We start from the raw sequence: 17,916 nt of genomic DNA, 5'->3' as shown, positions 1-17,916 counted from the left end.
AGGAGGCTGCATACATAAGGGCGTGGAGACCGTAGTCGAGGTCCATTGGGGCCCCCAGAGGAGCCCTCCCCACAGTGATAATGGAGCTTCGGGATTGACGGTCCGAACAGCGTCGTGGGGAAAGCGGTGGGGACGGTCCCACGAAGGAAGAGGACTGGGGAAAACCCTCGGGTCTCCATAACAACCATTTCCTAGAGAGCCAGAAAGTGTTCCCTGAAGCAAAGCTGCCTTTCCCTCTAAGTACATTTATCATACATATAGTTTGTACATTTTCTAGAGTTGGAGAGCTAATTAAACCTAAAAATTTAGGTCTAAGGTTAAGGAATCTCAACCTTTTTCTCAATCAATTTCTCTTAACGCTGTGAAGGAAAATGGTGGTAATATATAGCAAACACTACTGCACAGGAATTAAATTGTGCAGGATTCGTGATGGATGAACTGTAATGTGCCCAGTGCTGTGGTGTTTATTTGCAGGAACCTTTTTTACTGTGACAATTTCTTGGATATAGTCGTGAAATATTTTCACCCCGCATCTACTTTGTATGGTTTTCATTTATTCTCCACAGAACAGATCCCAAAATGTCAAATTGCTACGGCTGTTTTGTGGTCAAGTTAGAATATTTGAAATGCATTAAATGAACGTTATCTGTCTAGCAAGGTACAATAAGATGTTTCGAGTTAACAAAGTTTTCTTTATAATATAAGCATGCATTTTGGGGTATGATGGACTCAAATTCCTCTCACTTGAATTTTATGTTCAGTGAGTAGACACGTGCTATTGGGGATGAGGCAGGGTTTAGGAAATTCATGTTTAAGGATTATTTAGGGTGGACTAGCCAGAGGTACTGGAATCTTTAGAACACACTTGTTGGTTGATTTTAACCGCAGCCAATATGAAGTAATAACAAGTATATAAATTATTCACAGGCGAGTCATCCATGTCAGGATTCTTTAGAGATTATTTCAGAAAACTGTTGGGCATAGTATTGTCTTTCATAGTTATTTTTTCCGAAGCCATGTACAAAAGAGATACAGATCCATATGGAGTAGATTAAGGCTGATTCTTTTAAAATGAAGTTCAATATTTTAAAACATTCAAGGGAAGATTTCATGATCCTTCCTACTAAAGCTCTCTTTGGTAATTTATTTATTTTAAATACTATTTTTGTCTTTCAGGAGGCCCTATGTAGTGAATGTAAGAGATTTATTAAAAACCTTGGATCTCTTGAGAGTGCTTTAGTACTTAACCTCAAAATCTGCACATAGGCAAAATTCCTGATATTACGAGTCGGGATTTTCAGTGTAAGAGGATTTAAAATCTCTGCTAAAAGCTAGGGCCGGTTAGCTATTTCTGAGCATCGTCATATCAGAGACCCAGCTACTTACCAACCCCTCAAACTAAAATGGGGCAGGACGGAACGCATGACATGAAGACCAATTCAGATCAGGTGGAAGGCACCGAATTCTCTTAAAATGGGCCTTTTGTTCTGGAAAGATCCCCTGTCCAACTCCAGAGGCAGACAGAATGCATAATCAGTGTTTACGGAGCTATGGCTCTCTTTGTATATGCAGATACGGTGCACGTGGTAAGGATTTCCATTCCTTAAAGTAGTTTGAGACACAGTGTTAGAAAGAGTGAGTGTTTGGGTATTTGCAGATTTGGAGTTAGAAAGCTCAATTTGCTATTCGTAAATTATGTGACTTTGAAACATTCCTAATAACCTTTTCGGTTTTTTCATAATAACCTTTGCGGGTCTCAGGCCTCCATGCCTTAGGGCTTGTTCCGATGATCTAATGAGAGAATGCTAAAATACTTCACACCCTGCAAAGGACCACATTATTAAAATGTACATTATCATGACTAATCCTACTAGAGCATGATTGAATAATTGGCCTGGTAGCAATCCATTTAAAAATCCAAGTGGATTGGGTGTGTTTTATTTTTTCAAAATATGTTCATTTAGAGAACATATAGGAGATCCAAAGTAGTCCGTGTGTTTGTCTCCATTCTTTTAAAAAAAAACATACTAACCCTCGGGAGAGATGACTGTACAAATTTTTTTCTGAATAGTCGGGAACTTTATTTTGTTACCTACAGCGCAGAAGGGTCATGACTGTCGATAGAGAGAAATTTGCCTCCTGGCAGAGTCTCTTAAGATGACTTGTCGCAGGTCTGGGGACGGCGTGGGGTGCGTGGGACCAGGCGGCTGTTTTCATTGATTTCTGCTCGTCTGTGTTTCTTTCCCAGCTATCGGCAGGACCCTCATCCCCCGCTACTTCAGCACTGTGTTCGAAGGAGGGGTGACTGACCTGTACTACATTCTCAAACACTCGAAAGAGTCCTACCACAACTCCTCCATCACGGTGGACTGCGACCAGTGCGCCATGGTCACCCAGCACGGGAAGCCCATGTTTACCAAGGTATGGGGGCGTCGGCGACGCAGCTTGTCCTTCTCTGGGTGTGTTCAAGGATAATCATTAAAGCTCCCTTCGGCAGCTTTGAGCCGATGTCCCCCACCTTGGACACTCAGCACTGTGAGAGAATCTTTTCTGGGTGACATGGCTAGACTCAGAGCAAACACTGTTCTCGGCGGTGTGCATGTGACATGAAGCATTTTTAAGCATGACTGAGCCTGAAAATTAAGAGAAAGACAAGTTGGGCTGCCCAGTAAACTCAGGGTGCTAAATTGGAATGTTGGTTTTCATACGAAAGATCTTCCACAGCTGAAAGAACGTTCTCCTGATGGGGGTCATCTGATTCAGAGACAGGCTCCTGTTGATCCAGAGACCACCTAGAGTCACAATTATCATCATAGTACCATTAGTTACTGGAGAAAGTCTATAGGTCACTAAAATTTTATCGTATTTGAAAGCTAAATTCAATGTGAACCAGCAGGGCAGGGGAAAAATCCAGCTAACCACAACTTAACTAAACATCATCTTTGAGGAACAAAAATATAAAGGACATTCAGGAGTTTGGAGTTTAAACAGGGTTTCCCCGAATTCTAAGTTCTGTGACTGGTCAGGCAGCAAGCGGGTTGTGAGAGAGAGAAGGAGAAAAACTCGGGAGGGGAGGATGAGGATCAGGTCAACCTTTGAGGCAGAATTCAAGGCCTTTTGAAGGAATCGAAATAAAAAAGAGGAAACTCCACCTACCATACATTCTACACCTATGATCTTTCCCATACAGAGATGGCTGCTCTGTAGAGTACTCCCTGTGGGCAGGGACCTTTCTGGAACACTACTGACAATCCCTTTATGTCTTCTCCCCAGGAGAAAACTAGTAAAAACAAATATTTAGCCACAGAATCTGGCAAACAGAAGCTTATTTTAATGAACACCAGTTCATTGCATTTTGACTAAGATTCAATGTGAAATTAATTTGTAATACAAGATCTGTCCAGAAGGTAACTACCATATAATATGAAAAATAAAGACATTTATTGAAGGAGATACGAAATACAAAAAACACTATACATAAGACGACGAGGCCTCAGTCCCCTTCAAAGTAGGCACCTTGGGGCCTCACACAGCTCTCCCAATAGCCATCAGCTGCCCCAACATACTTTCCTGAATCTCAAGGATGGTCTGAAATCTCTTCCCTTTTAAAGGTGACTTTAGTTTTTGGAAAAGCCAGAAGTTGCAGGGTGTCAAATCTGGGCTGCAGGGAGGCCGAGTCCCCTGGGTGATTTGGTGTTCCACCAAAGACGCTGTACGAGACATGATGCATGAACACAAAATCTGATGCAGATTCCTTGCTCTACTTACTCAGTCATTTTGAATGCAACAGCCACACAGTACACATGCTCACACGTCGGTGTACCACTGTCTCCCGCTGGTCACTGACTAATACAGTGAAGTTGTCATTGTTCACACATGCACATTCCAGTCCACTCTCCTTGGCTGCCAGGTGACATCGGTGTCACACAAACTGTTCTTGTTATATTAACAGTGGCTGGACTTTTTCGGGACAGACCTCCTATTAATGATAGCAGCTCTCTCTTGTAGTTGAAAACACAAGTGACAATCCTCTCTTCATAGCTGAGAGACATTGAATTATCAGAGTTAGTTGCAAAAGCCCAAATTATAAAACTGAAGATATGTTTTTTAACTTATGCACAATATGCCAAAAGAATAAAAATGAAGCATTTGCTACTTAAAGTACTCTTTGATCTTGTTGGTACAGTTTAATCTCTTTGCTGCCCATGATGGTGCAAAAAAAAAAAAAAAGCAAAAGCAAAGATTAGAAAATGCAAAAGCACATCATCAAATACCACTGATTTGATGGTATCTTGACTCTGTCAATAGACATTTTAAATGTAGGACGGGAGTTGGATTTTCTCTTTCTTCGTCTTTGACAGCTGAGCAGGGAGGAAGGCTGTCATTCGGAGACAGAGAAGTTCCCACTGTGTGCAGAAGCTGGTGCTGGGAAGAGAGTTTTGTTACATGGAAAGGAATGATCACTCAATGACGATTTAACTTGTCTAGGTCTCATTTCATTGTGGAGACATAGAACATTTACATAATGTTGTAGATCAGATGGATACAAAGCTGGATTTCTAGTGTTACAAAGTCTGAGTGTTGCAGAAAAAGCCTTTCTCTACTGTTTCATTATTTTTATCATTATATTCTTTTGTCAAGGCCTAGTGTTACTTTAGGTAATTCAAGAAAAACACACAAATTCCTTGAACTTTAAGAGGAAAAAAATCTATGATAATTACATAAAACTTTTGCCCTAACGAAGGAGCTACGTATACAACCTGTGGCCATTGATAGAAACATGTAGCTCATGGTAGCCTTTTGACACAATTTCCTCAATTTCTTTCTTCCTCGGGCCAAGATTTTTGTATTAACGACAACAGTCACTTGCGCTGAAGATACAGTGCAGTCTCTTCAGGGCTGGCTTCAAATCATAAAGAACATTCTCCTGGTGGACTGATAAAGTCCTTTGTTTTTTTAATTCCAATGAAGAAACTAGGGTTTTCCCTATTGCATTCGTCCTCATTCGGGCGTGTTCCTCTCTGAGATGGCGGAGCAGCTGCCCGGGCATCCGAGGCGGCCGCCAGGAAGACCTGTGCGTCCTCCCGCACTCAGCTCTCTGGGTGTCAAGCTCCAGGTCTTGGATCACCCACGTGACTCCCCTCCGCGGCAGTGCCGCCCTCCAAGTCTTGTAACGACCACTTCCACACTGCGATGAGAAACATGACTTCCTGGGAAATCTAGTGTGGCCCTGTGGACATAGTCCAGCTGCTAATTATGCACATTTATTTTTAGAAACTGTGAAAGGGTCCTTTTCTTTTTCTCCTTAGTGACTATTATACAACCCAAAGAATCTTTCCAATTTTTCTTTTGTTCTTAGATTAATTAAAAATAGCTCATCTTCGAGTAAGAAAATAATCAGGCCGTTGAGTATAAAACAGTGGGTTAATGAACTTTCAGTGTCATGAGGAAAAATAGTTTGGAAGTCAATGCTTTATTTTTAAAGGGGAACCGGCTATTAGTACATCGCATTACTTAGCACGCTACGTGGGGCCCGGTATCACGTTGCTCTAATTTAGACTATCAATAAACTCTAATCCCCCAAAGAGCATTTGAGCCCGTGGTTCTGAGTTGCTTTTATGAAAATTTGGTCAACTGGTGAATCAAAAATCAGCCACAGTCCTAATCAACAGTACTACTTAATATTCCTCAGGAGTATAGTACACATTTTGCAATTTCCTGATCCTAGGAATATTATAGATTAGGGATAAATATGTAATTAGAGTTTAAAAACATACATTAGGAAGCCTTTCTTCTCTGTATTCGATTTCAAATCAAGTTGACAAGAAGGCTTAAGAATCAGAGGAGCAATCACCAAAGGTTTCAGAGCCAAAGACCCTCGACTGACGTTCGAGGGGGTGAACACTGGCAGGTGCGGGGATGAGCCCCCTCTGGGGTGCGTGCTGGGTGACGTGTAGGTTCCACAAACTAGAACAGTGATCGCAGCCGTGAACAGAGGCCCTCGTCACCTCTGTAATGGCAGGTATGTTTTCTTCTGGCCTCAGTGGTTCACTAAGCAATGACTTACCGCTACAGCCAGGCATCGTGGAAGGGCATGCACCAGCCTCCTATCTGAGTGCTCGCTCCTGCCTTTGCCGGTCAGCCCGTCCTCCCAGCCTTAGCCACACCCCACCAGGCTGCCCTCCAGGCCGTGGACATCCTCACTCTTATCGTGACTAACCAAATGGTTGTAACATCTGTGGCCTTACTGCTCTAATATATGCATATGTGTGAGTCTGTGTGCGTTACTCGTACAGTATCTCTAAGGAGAACACCATGAGCTTTGTGCAACTCTTAAATCCAAAGGCACTGTCTAGTGCTTCCCAGTTGGTGAATCCATAGAGTCTGGGGGGAGTGGAGCTCTCGGAGAGGCACGGCAGCTCCTCGCCCCTCCCCAGTGCTCTCGCCCTGTACATCCCCTCCATCGGGCTGTCCCTGGGTTGTAGCCTTTTATAATAAACTAGTGCTGTAGTAAATAACAATAACAACAATAATACTATAATAACAACAGTGCTATTCTACGCATACTATTGCGGGCACAAAGACCAAGACAATGAAATAAAGACTCACGCTTAAAAAGCACATCTTGTTTCACGAGAGCTCAATGGGAATAGTATGGTGTAGGTAACTACATGGTCCATACTGCTTCACAATCAGTCCAAGAGAGAAAAGGGTTAAACAGCTACCAGTGAGTTTGAGAAATGTTCTTTTTTCGTTCCCTCGTCCCTGGCCTAGTCGCGAGCTAGCACGTGACAGGCGGAATGCCTGCCAGCCTCTTTCTTGTTGATCCTCCCGAGACCATCTGTGCTGGGGGCATTGATTAGAGTGTGTCTGCTGGGATTACATCTTTTCTGTTGCCATGCCAACTAATCAGCTGATTTTGGTTACCACAGAAACAAAATGTCAGAGCACATAGTAAGGTAACATGAATTGAGCACAACAGAAAATGTTTTGTTAATTGGGGACCCTTTTGATTTTGGATTCCAAGTGAAAGGCAGCTTTTTCCAAAAAGTGGGGAGAGGGGGTAACTTTAGATAAAAGCCACATTAATTGTATTGATTAGGAGGAAAGCAGAGAATTTTTTTTTGGAAGAGAGAAAATTCATTCTCCTGTATCAGGAATGCCCATTTTCTACCATTTCCAAACTAGAAATATAAATTACATAGAGAGATATATAGATGGAGAGAGAGAAAAAGAATATTCCACTTGCCGATTATTACATTTAAAATAAATCACACAGACTTCTATTCCCTGTAACTTCCAAAATGGAGGCCGGGGGTGGGAAGGCTTGGGAGGAGGCTCCAGGCACCATTCCTTGGGGAAGACCAGCAGCGACCAGACTCTCCTCCATCCTTCGTGCAGGAGAGCATCCGACGCAGCCGACGCAGATTCGATTCTAAGGTCTGTGCGCTTGCACACGATCCGCCCCGGACGAAGGCGACTCCTTGGTTTTCGCTAAGAAAGGAGGAGCCCAAGGGTAGTCACCACTTTCTCTTCTGTAGCCCCCACGACAGTTGGACTGCCGAAGTGTCCTCAGCCAGTGGGCTGCCTCACGGAACACAAAGGACCCAGTGGCACTCGACTTCTCAGATGCTCCAACCCAGTAACTGACCAGAAGGACCAGATCCGGGCCTTCCCATTATTATGACAGTCTAGTCCAGGAGAGGAAAACCGGAGCCTCCCTCTGCCCTGGGCCGGTGGCTCACAGACACAGAACAAATAGATCGGATCATTTAAAAGCATGACATTTAACTGGGGGATACTCATTTAAACATCCAATAATCCTCTCTCTCTTAAAAGAAACCAACGCAGGAGTATAACATCCAAGTATTCCTGCCCTTGTTGTCCAGGCATTTCCCTGTCATTTGCCGGCTCTGGTCACCTCCCTTTTGTGAAAGTCTTCACTGCAGGTGGCTTCTGTCATGCTAACAGCTGGGGGGAGTTGTGTGGCTTCATCTCCACGGAACTCTGTAGAAAACCTCGGTGAATTAACTCCAACGCTGAGATGCTATAGAGGTGTGGTCTGGGGCCACTAGAATCTTTCCCACGTCGGGGTGCTCAACGGTCACGGCTAAGATCCAAAACAGGGCTCTGAAGACCACTCAGCTGTGGGGTTTGGGGGGCCAGGTGCCCAAATGCCGGAAATTACCTACACATTCTGCTCGTTGGAATTGAGTTAGAGGTCTTTGCCCAGAGTATCAATAATGATCTTTGAGGGCTTCTGAGACCTTTGACAAAGTGAAAATGGCAGGCACTGACAGCATCTTTCTTAAGCAGTGCCCTGTCCCCACGGGGCACTAATGCTCCTGCACTGGTGTCTGTAGCTTGTTTGAAGAAAAGACTGCCTTAAATTGGAGTCAACCGAAAACACCTCGCCCAGTGCCTAGGACATAAACGGAACTCACTATGGTAGCTTTTTGCATTAAATTCCCAGAGAGAAAGTGAGTATTCATATTTCATAAAAGGCTGCTATAAATTGCCAATTATCTTCATAGACTATAGTTTCAGAAATGATCATATCTGCACTGAGTTAATCATTGTGGTTTTTTTTTCTTTTTAGTTGTGTAGTGCAGTGATTTCCAAGGTTTTGTTTTGTTTTGTTTTGTTTTTACCATAGGAAATATTTCTTGGAAAAATTTTTGGTCAGAAGCCCAGTGTAGTCAAACAAATACAACTGGAGCTGACCTGGTGGCGTCGAAGATGGGCAGGGATCTCAGGGTCCAGGTGGAGGTCACGCCCCCCGCAGAGCCCCCGAGGCGCCTCTCCCGAACCGAACCCCTCGGTCTCGCACAGCTCTGCCCACCCAGGGTTCTGTGCTCTCCACTTGCATTTCTTTTCTCTCTAGAGCTCTTATTTATTGTCCACCTATCACTGAGTGGGTGCAATGCTAGAAAATCTACATACAAAATTTCCTTTTATGTATTTTTCTAACAGCCCTGCCTGAGGATATTTTTATTCTCACTTTATAAATGTGGACACTAAAACTTGGGAATTTGATGGTCCCCAAGTTTAAAAATGAGTGAAAAGCAGAGTCGGGATTTGAACCCAGTGTTTTCTGGCACCAAAGCCTCCACCCACTATTTCTGTACTGATTGCATCTCTAAGGCCAGCATGGACTGAGTCCATGAGTCATGACGACTTAAACTGGACCAGTGTGGGACCACCACTGCCCATCTTAGAGCTGAAATAGACTCAGGGGTATGAGATTGCCTAGTGTTTTCTCACATTTAAAAGTCATTAACAGTGAAAAGAAAGGTAAATAAAATAGAAACTCCATGCTAAACATGATTTGAATATCAAAAGAAGATTAAAAAGCTCCCCTATCAAAAAATAAATAAATAAAAATAAAAAGCTCCCCCATCACTAATCCATCACCCAAGGAAGGGAGCCTCAGAAATTCTTTTTTATTAATAACACATATTTTTCTTAGAAAGATAAATTTGCCACCAACCCCAAAGGCTGGCCCGTTATGCAATCAGAATTTGTCATTGCTGATATGGTGTGATTTAAGGAATGTACTCTAAGTAGGTTTCGAATTTCCCCTTGTCAGTAACCGATACCCACTGCCTAGGGTTAAGCATTGTCCTCGGAAGTGAGAACCTCTGGTTGGATCATCTCACCATTCGCCACACTTCAGCATGAATAATTAGATACGCTCTCCCAAAGCAGGAGCCACTAAAATTAGAACAAGAGTGCAAGCTCCTATCGTCTAACATTCATGAAACTGAAAAAAAAAAAGAAGTTAGTAGGAGGATGCCATTTTGTGGGGTCCAAACTCTGTGCCATGCCTTTTGGACATAATGTTGCTGAAAGATGGGGTTCGTGAGCCTATTTACAGGTGACGAAATGGGGACTCACAGGTCCAGTCATAACTGACATGGTGACAACTAGATCATAAGCAGCTGCACTGTCTTTTGAACCCACCGATCCTTGGGCTTGTACCTGTCTCAGGATGCCATGGATAAGCCACCTGTGTCCCATTTTGTCGAGATCCAGAGCCACCCGAGGACAGTCGGGGAGACCACGTTGAGTGGCTGATGTGTGATGTAGAGAAATCTGGCGTTCACAGCATGCACAACCCATGAGTGTGTCGTTTGTCGCTTCTAGGTGTGTACAGAAGGCAGGCTGATCTTGGAGTTCACCTTTGATGATCTCATGAGAATAAAAACGTGGCACTTTACCATTAGACAATACAGAGAGCTCGTCCCAAGAAGCATTCTAGCCATGCACGTAAGTAATTTCCTTTCTCTTTCACTTTCTTTCCTGTTACCCCTCATTTTATTCCAGGAGGAAAAGTACAGTTTCTCTGCGAGAGAACTCCGGTAGTCTTCACACTTTACCTAATTAATGCCAAATGTTGAGTTTTCCCCCCAACCATTATAATCCGCCGGCCCCTTTTCTCCTCCTTTGTTTCCAGTGTGGTGAATTCAGAGCCTGTCCTGTTTTGTTTCGATACTGTTATTATTTTAAACTCTAAATTGAGGTTACCACAATAAACTGTGCTTTTCTTTAATTCCATTCAGTCATTATCCAGTACCGCTCTGCCTGGGCTAATAAACTGGTTCTCCGTAACTGGGAAAAGAAATAAGACGAGAAGTAAGAAAAACAGTTTCCAGTTTTTATTGGAACCGTCTGAGGGGACATGGGGCCCACGGACCTCAGATCCGTGTCGAATGGAGCTGACCCTTTCCAACCAGTGTTGGAATGAGCTGGAATATTTGGGGTTCTCTTGGCTTCCCTTGGGTGTAAATCACTGCACATTCACTGAACACCAACTAAGTGCTTGAGTGCATTCAATGCCAATCTGGAGATACGTTTCAAAGGGAAGACTTGGTGGGAGCTAGTCAGGGCAATCTCTGAAGAAGTCAAAAGGCATTGGTTTCCATAAGCCCCTGGCCTTTTATACACGATATGGCACTTTCTGTGAAAAAGCTTGGGAGGAAAGTCAGAATTGATGAGCCTGACGTGTAAGACCCAATATAAATCAAAACACAATAAGATAACAGCAGTGGGCATTTGCTGGGTCCTTTCTGTGCCAGGCCTTGTCCTAAACAGTTTATGCCTGTGATGGTTAATCCCCACAGTAACTTAGAGGAGGGAGCTATCATTCCTTATTCCTGTTTTAGAAGGGGGGAAACTGAGGCTCAGAGTAGTTGAATCAGTTGGCCAGTGTTTTTCAATCTGAAAGTGGCAACGTCAAGATTTCAACCCAGCTGGTCCTGTCTCCAAAACCTGGATGATAGGCCAGATGGCCCCTCGCTACCCAACCCCAGGCCACCTCTCCAGGCCTTTGTCCCCAGCCTCTGCCCTTGCGCTTCCTTCTGTGGCCACTCCCACACCCTCCCTCTCCCGCTCCATTGCTCCGGCCTCTGCACAACCCAGGTCTTGCCCAGTTTTCAAAGCCCAGTTCACGTTCTCCACGCTCCTTGAAGCCATCTGGAGTAGCCAGTCTTATTTTCTCAAGACAGACTGAGGGCAGTGGGCATTAGCCTGGGTTCTGAAAGGAGATCACGTAAGTTTGTGTCCTTGCCTCCTGTGTGACCTTGGTCAAGCGACATTGACCTCTCTGTGCTCTCAGCCCTTCATCTATGAAATCAGTATAGTCATAGAGCCTGCCTCAGAGGACTGGTTTGAGGACTAAGAGCTAATGCATCTAAAGAACATGGAACGGTGCCTGGCACATAGTAGGTCCTCTGCAAGTACGGCTGTTGGTTTATAGCAGCAGCAACCACATCCTTCCACGTATTTGCTATTCTCCTACCATCCGACTATAATGTAAGCTCCTTGAGGCTGAGCACAACTACTCGATGCATCTCTGCACAGAACCAGCTCTTCCTGGCACAGGGAGGTTCAGTACCTACTGGCCATGCGTCCAGAGAGGACCCCCTTTCCACAAAGTGATGTGGAAAGTGACGCATGCTATTGTCTCCTACATTTTGTTTTTTCTATATGTATATACATACATATACGGCGCCCACTGACTGTGTCACTATGAGGAAATTCTTGAGAAAAGCATTAGTAGAACCTCGACAGACTCATGAATGCAGACATGAAGTAAAGGGATATTTATTTAAGTCTCCCTCTGTTTAGCTCCAGTTCTCGCCAGTTGAGAAAGAAAGAAGACAGAAAGGAAGAGCATCAACCAAGAGATTCATCTTCAAATAATATCCAGAAAGAATTCTCATTTTTTTTCAAGCCAAACAGAACATTTGAGGTGGCCTGTGGAATGTTAGTTACATCCCTCTTTTGCAAGTGGCTGATGTTTTGGAAAATGTAGTGATCGCCCTTACAGTCCTGTGGGATGAAAACTATGGAGGACATCTATTTCTAGCCTCAGTTTCATGGGGAGGAGAATTCGAATTCTTAAATATAAATATGTATATTTATTTTATGCATAAATGTTACATACATACGTGCACCAGGGCAGTTGCAAAGCTTTTAAATCTGGTCCCCAGCTGCACGCTGTTGAAACAACACTGTCTGGGCAGCAACCCAAGGCTCACTCTGAGGCAGGGCTCTCCCAGAGGGGGAGGCCACGCCCTGTCCAGTAAATCCTGGAGACCCAGGGGTGTCCTGGCAGGTCTGAACCCCGCTCCTCTGAAGCCACAGGCCTCTCACAGGGCAGGTGAGGTTGTTTCTCCCGAGATCTACAAACACATCCAACTCCATCTGGTTCTCCTTGGCCATAGGTCTCGCCCTGGGGACCTCCAAGTGTCCTTAAGCCTCATAAGCAAGTGTCTTAAAATGCAAGTTAAATTGTCTCCAGCATCCTGGCCCTCCTGGAGAAATTACCAGGGTCAAGATTGCATTTCGCAGTAGCTGTAGCATAGTCTGAGACCTTCTTGAGATCCTCTGCAGGGATAAACACACGTGATTTTTTTTCCTGTTTAGGCACAAGATCCTCAGGTCCTGGATCAGCTGTCCAAAAACATCACCAGGATGGGGCTAACGAACTTTACTCTCAACTACCTCAGGGTAAGACCAATGCGATGATTGTATATCCTGGTGAGTTTGAAGAGTCCTTTAGAGGCCTATATGTTTCTTCAACTGAGGAGTTAATGTAGCCCAATAAGTATATCTTATAATATTGTGTGTGTATGTGTGTGTGTGTGTGTGGTCAACAGAGGAAGAAAGTTAATTAACAAGCATCAAACGTAGACTTTGTGGGGGTTGAGCTTCCTTTGTACATTTGCATCACTCTTGGAATTAGTCATTCAAAGACTGGCCATGTTTGTCCTAAAATGCCTTGGTGCCGTGTCCCTTTTGGTTGTCTCAAGTTTGTAACGTGCTCTTGTGGAGTTCACGACCCCTGCGTCTCTACCCAGCAACCAGTCACCCCCAAGGAGACTCACGTTGCCCCCCAGAGACAGTCCCTGAAGAAAGTCCAAGCCGTGCTGTTGCGCAGAGATGGGTTTCTAAGGCTTCTTAGGGACCCTCTGTGTGGCATGTTCCAGATTTTCTGGTATGGATCTACAGTCAGTTTTCATTTAAAAAAATTAAATGTTAGGCAAACGTTCTCTACCTACATAATACCGATAACCTCTGAACCTGGTCTAACAGGGTAACATACATCACAACGGTTTTTAGTGGAATTGAATGTGTCCCGTTGGGGGTAAGGGGTGTGGCTTCCTCCCTAGAGCCAGCCACACCCCTTGGGTGTGGCCAGAATCACCCACCAGGAGGCAGCCACGGTCCATGCTTTGCCTCGGAGCGCTGAGTTCCTTTATTGTCCTGGGTGGTGTTCGCTTCTCCAGCGACCACTGCTCCTCCCACCTCCATCCCAAAGTTTGTACTCTCCTTTCCCCATCCTTAAGTGCCCGGCAGGTTAGTGAATTCAGTTTTGGGTTCGGGACTATGTTCGTGTGTGTTGAAGTGCTGAAATGCTTTGGCCAGACTTTCTCTTCTTTACGCTAAGAGTGACTCGGACAAATGTCTTCAAGTCCTGCGCTCACTGCCATGGGCCAGGTGCAGGGAGGTGCTGCAGACTCAAAGCCATGGCACTGGCCATCAGGAGACTCACTGCTGTGAGGGTCTGACCCGTCAACAGAGAACAGTATATACAGTGATAGAAGTTTCCAGGTGGAATTATGGAAATACAAAACAGACCCATCTAGAAGCATCATAGATGGCTTTCTGGGGGAGATGATGCCTGAGCTGGGTGTGGGAGAATGAATAAAGGCAAACCAGGGGAAAGGGCAGGAGGGCCATTTCCGTCAGAGGGAAAAGAAGGAGGAGGGAGGAGGGGCCATAATTCCCAAGCAGTTCAATGATGCGGGACACGGAGGGAGAAGCCAGGATAGGCAGGGGAGAGAGCTAGTTGGGCGTCAGGTCTTGGAGCAACTGACCGGCCATGCTGCTGTGCCAGGAGCCTCCGAAAGGATGGAATCTGACAATGTCCAGGTCCTCCTCCTGGGCAGAGGGAGAAGACACCTTTATTATTCAGCCGAGATGCTCCAGAGTCGAATCCCACCATAGCGAGAGCCAGAACCAGCCTCGGTCCCACCTCCTCACGGCAGTACCCTCTCAGCTTTGACGACCCCAAACCAGGCTGTTCTCAGAGGCAAACCGGAGTCTGCCTGGGGCGGGGTGGGTGGGAGGGTCAGCAGGCGGTCTCTCCCAGTCAAGACAGCTGCGGCTACGTTGTTGCAAATCTGCAGGCTCTGCATGCAGACCTGCCCCACCGTGGGGGTGGGGGCGCAGGAGAGGCGGGGAGCAGGACCTGGCAGTGGAGGGTCTGTGGCACTGTTCTATCGTAAGGCCACTCTGCACTGCTGGGCATTTCATCTCGTCAGGGACCCCGAGAGGTGGGGTTTAAACCGTCTGAAGGTGCCTCTTCTCAGGCAGATGAAGGAGTCCCACACTGTATGCCCTTAGCTGACCCCACAGAGGAATCTGGGACTTTGGGGTCTATCCGAGGCTTGTTGCTAACCCTCCAGTGAGATCTTCAATAAATTCTTTCTTATATCTTTTAGCTACATATAACTCAGGTGAATATATGCTAAACTTCCTTCCTCCCTCAGCCCCTCTCATCATCATCAGTAGAATGGTGACCTTCACCCTGGGGGCAGTAGGGCCCACCTGGTCCCCAGGTCCTGCAGTTCTCTGATTCTCACTCAGGAAGACTAAGGGGACCATACCTGCAAAGGTGTGACGAGAGTACCAGCCCCTCTCCTGACAGTGGCACAAGGAAACCATTTATGGGTTGGGCCACATACAGGAGTGTTCCCAAGACCACCGTTAAATGCAGTGCTGGCTGCACCCTGTGCCGTGCGGCCACACCTGTCCTGACCTAACTAGTCTTCGAGACTGCCCGCATGCACGAGCGCCGTGCCTGTAAGAGAGCCAGGCGCAGAGGGTGGGAGGAAGTGAAGTCAGGTGCCCAGCTTTCCCTCATCCGCCAAGTGGCAGAAGCGAGACATGAACTTGGGTAGGCTGGCTCTAGAACCCAGGCACCTCGTGGCAAAACTCTGCGCCTTTCAAGTAAGAATGTAGAATGAGGATATTGATAGGAATTGGACCATGTCTTTCTTGCCTTGATGGGAGGCTCAGCATCCAGCACTGGGTCCTTAATCCACGCTGCCAAAAGTAGTGTCTTCACCCTGTAGGGTTTAGTGTGAGGATTAAGTGAAATAATTCATGCAAAGGGTTTAGCGGAGGGTCGGGGGACATAAAGTGCCCAGTTAGTGCTCATTGTCACACGTCATTAAGCATCATTAAGTATCGACCACATGCTGATCAACGTTCTTCGTACTGGAACCACTTAGAGCAGCGTGGTACATGGCTCCACCCTATGCTTCTGGGTCCACCTAACACTGTTTCCCCGGCTCATGCATCTTGGTTCAGCAGCTGCTTGCCTTTCTGCCTTCATTTCTTCCTTTGTTCACTCACTCGATCACATCTCAATCTATCGATTGGTCAGGCCACTTTCGTCGAGCCCACTCTATTTTTCTGGCAGCGTGCCGGGCATGGCCCATCCTTGTGGCAAAGATGCGGCCCCCTCCCCGAGACAGCACTCACGGGCTGGTGGCGGAGGGCGGTGGGCCGTGGTCAACTACAGCTCCAAGGAGGGGCACTGACGGGGCAGCGTGTGCGAGGCCTGTGAGAGCCCCGGGAAGGATCCGCGGGTCTCGGGAAGAGGGTCGGGATAGAAGCCATCCCTCTCGGCAGCAAGTCCTCAGAGCGCCCCTGCACCACTGAGCCGGTCATGGCTGAGCAGAATCTGCAACTCAGCGCCCAAAGCCCATGCACAGGGCTTCCACCCTGAGACCCCGCCTCGTGAGTGCTCACTGAGGATGACACACCAGGGTTCCTTCCTCCGTTTAGACCTGGGGTCTACGATGTCTCCGGTGTTCCTATCATCCAGCATGTGTGAGACAGCTGAGCTGTCACAAACGCATTCATCTATAAAATTGCTTCAAAACCTGCAGCTCCCCCATCCTTCGGAGGACTGGAGCCTTTGCCCGAAGCCCAGAAAGGCCATCGGAAATGCTGTTGAAATAGAATGAGTGAGAAGTTTCAGTATGCTTGTCTTCCGCGCGATAAAATTAAGCAGTACAGAAAGTGAGCAGTCACAGTCACCCAGCTTTGCCAAAACAAGTCCATTTATTCCTGTGAACTCTGGGTCCTTGTCAGGAGGCCCGTGGTCAGGGCACGTGCAGAGCTGACCCAGGTGGCTCTTGTCATTGAAGGAAGGGGCAGGCGGAGCACAGTGGCCCAGCCGCGGGGCTGCCTCCAGATGCGCGTCTGGCCACGCTTGGGAGAGGAGGATCCCGGTGACCACAGAACAGCTGCTGTCATTAGATTTGAGTTGTCACATTGCAGCCTGTGCTTCCCATCACCTCCCAGCATCACCAGGCTGTGCTAAACGGTGGCTGGCTTGCAGGTCCCAGGGGGTCAGCAGCTGGAGGCTGCCGAGTGGGGGTGGCCCTCTGATCAAGTACGGTCACCCTTCGTCTGGGAGGTCGAGCCTGCTGATTGAGTGTCCTTGTGGCGGTTATCCAGACTATGGGGCTGGGGACAGGCCTGTGGCGTGACGCAGCCACAGCCCCGAGGCTGCTGGCTTGTCCAGAGACTGGGTGGTCCATTTCACAAGCTGTTCGCCGTCTGCTGGGGGGTGGGCGTCTGTTTCCTCACATTGAGGGCATGGCCTCCCTCAGTCAATGCACTGTGGTGAGGGGACTAGAGACGAGAATGGGGTGCAAGAGCTGAGCCGGCATCAGGAGAGTGTCCTGCGCCCCAGTTTCAGGAAAGCAGCAAGTCCTGCCACACCCCTGGCGTTTTGTAAAGAGATCCGGCCCAGCGGCCACGGTCAGGCAGGTGCAGCTGGACAGATGCCGAGGCATCCAAGTCCACACGAGACCTGGCTGTGGGGTCCCGTCAAATCCCACCGGATCTGCTTTGCCCACGTTTTCATTATTCGTTCCACGAGCACCCACTGCACACCTTCCCCACGTGCCGGGTCTCCACCGCCCTCCAGTCGGGCACTGCCTGCTCAGGTGAGACAGAAAAACAAATAATGTGCCAGGAGAGAAATCCGTCCCGGGTGCAGAACTGAATGGAGTAGCCAACACTTACTGAGCACTGCGGGCCCGATACCACAGCTAGGCACTGTGCGGAGAACCTTTTTAAAATGCAACGGCCCCGTGAGATAGGGGCTTTTTCTAAGTCCTCCTTTGCAGGCGAGGGGACTGAGGCACGGAGAAGTAACTGCGAAAGGTCATAGCGCTGGTGAGTGGCTGGGTAGGGATTTGGGTAGCCTGGTTTTGTTTTTAAATTTTAAGTCCTTCATCTAACCTAGGAGTACTTTGGTGGCATCTGCTATGCGTCACCCACAAAAGGGGGGTGTTTACGAAAATGGAGACGTTTCCCCTTCCCCAA

The 17,916-nt window shown here is 46.9% G+C and overlaps 1 protein-coding gene across 10 annotated transcripts in view; it reads left to right on the top strand.

Annotated features, from left to right (window-relative positions):
* LDB2 (LIM domain binding 2) overlaps positions 1-17,916 on the top strand; it is a 338,549-nt gene that overhangs the window by 266,896 nt on the left and 53,737 nt on the right. For all 10 annotated transcript variants that reach the window (XM_045834645.1, XM_045834643.1, XM_045834644.1 and 7 more), the window contains exons 3-5: positions 2,249-2,421; positions 10,147-10,269; positions 12,931-13,014. In XM_045834645.1, coding sequence (XP_045690601.1) covers positions 2,249-2,421; positions 10,147-10,269; positions 12,931-13,014 — 380 coding nt within the window. The remainder of the gene's footprint in view (positions 1-2,248; positions 2,422-10,146; positions 10,270-12,930; positions 13,015-17,916) is intronic.

Source organism: Phyllostomus hastatus, unplaced genomic scaffold (genome assembly GCF_019186645.2).
Source record: "Phyllostomus hastatus isolate PE091 unplaced genomic scaffold, TTU_PhHast_1.1 phas_contig_196, whole genome shotgun sequence".
NCBI classification, from domain to species: Eukaryota; Metazoa; Chordata; class Mammalia; order Chiroptera; family Phyllostomidae; genus Phyllostomus; species Phyllostomus hastatus.
The sequence above is the reverse complement of the archived record's forward strand: the minus strand, read 5'-3'. Positions and strand labels throughout refer to the sequence as shown.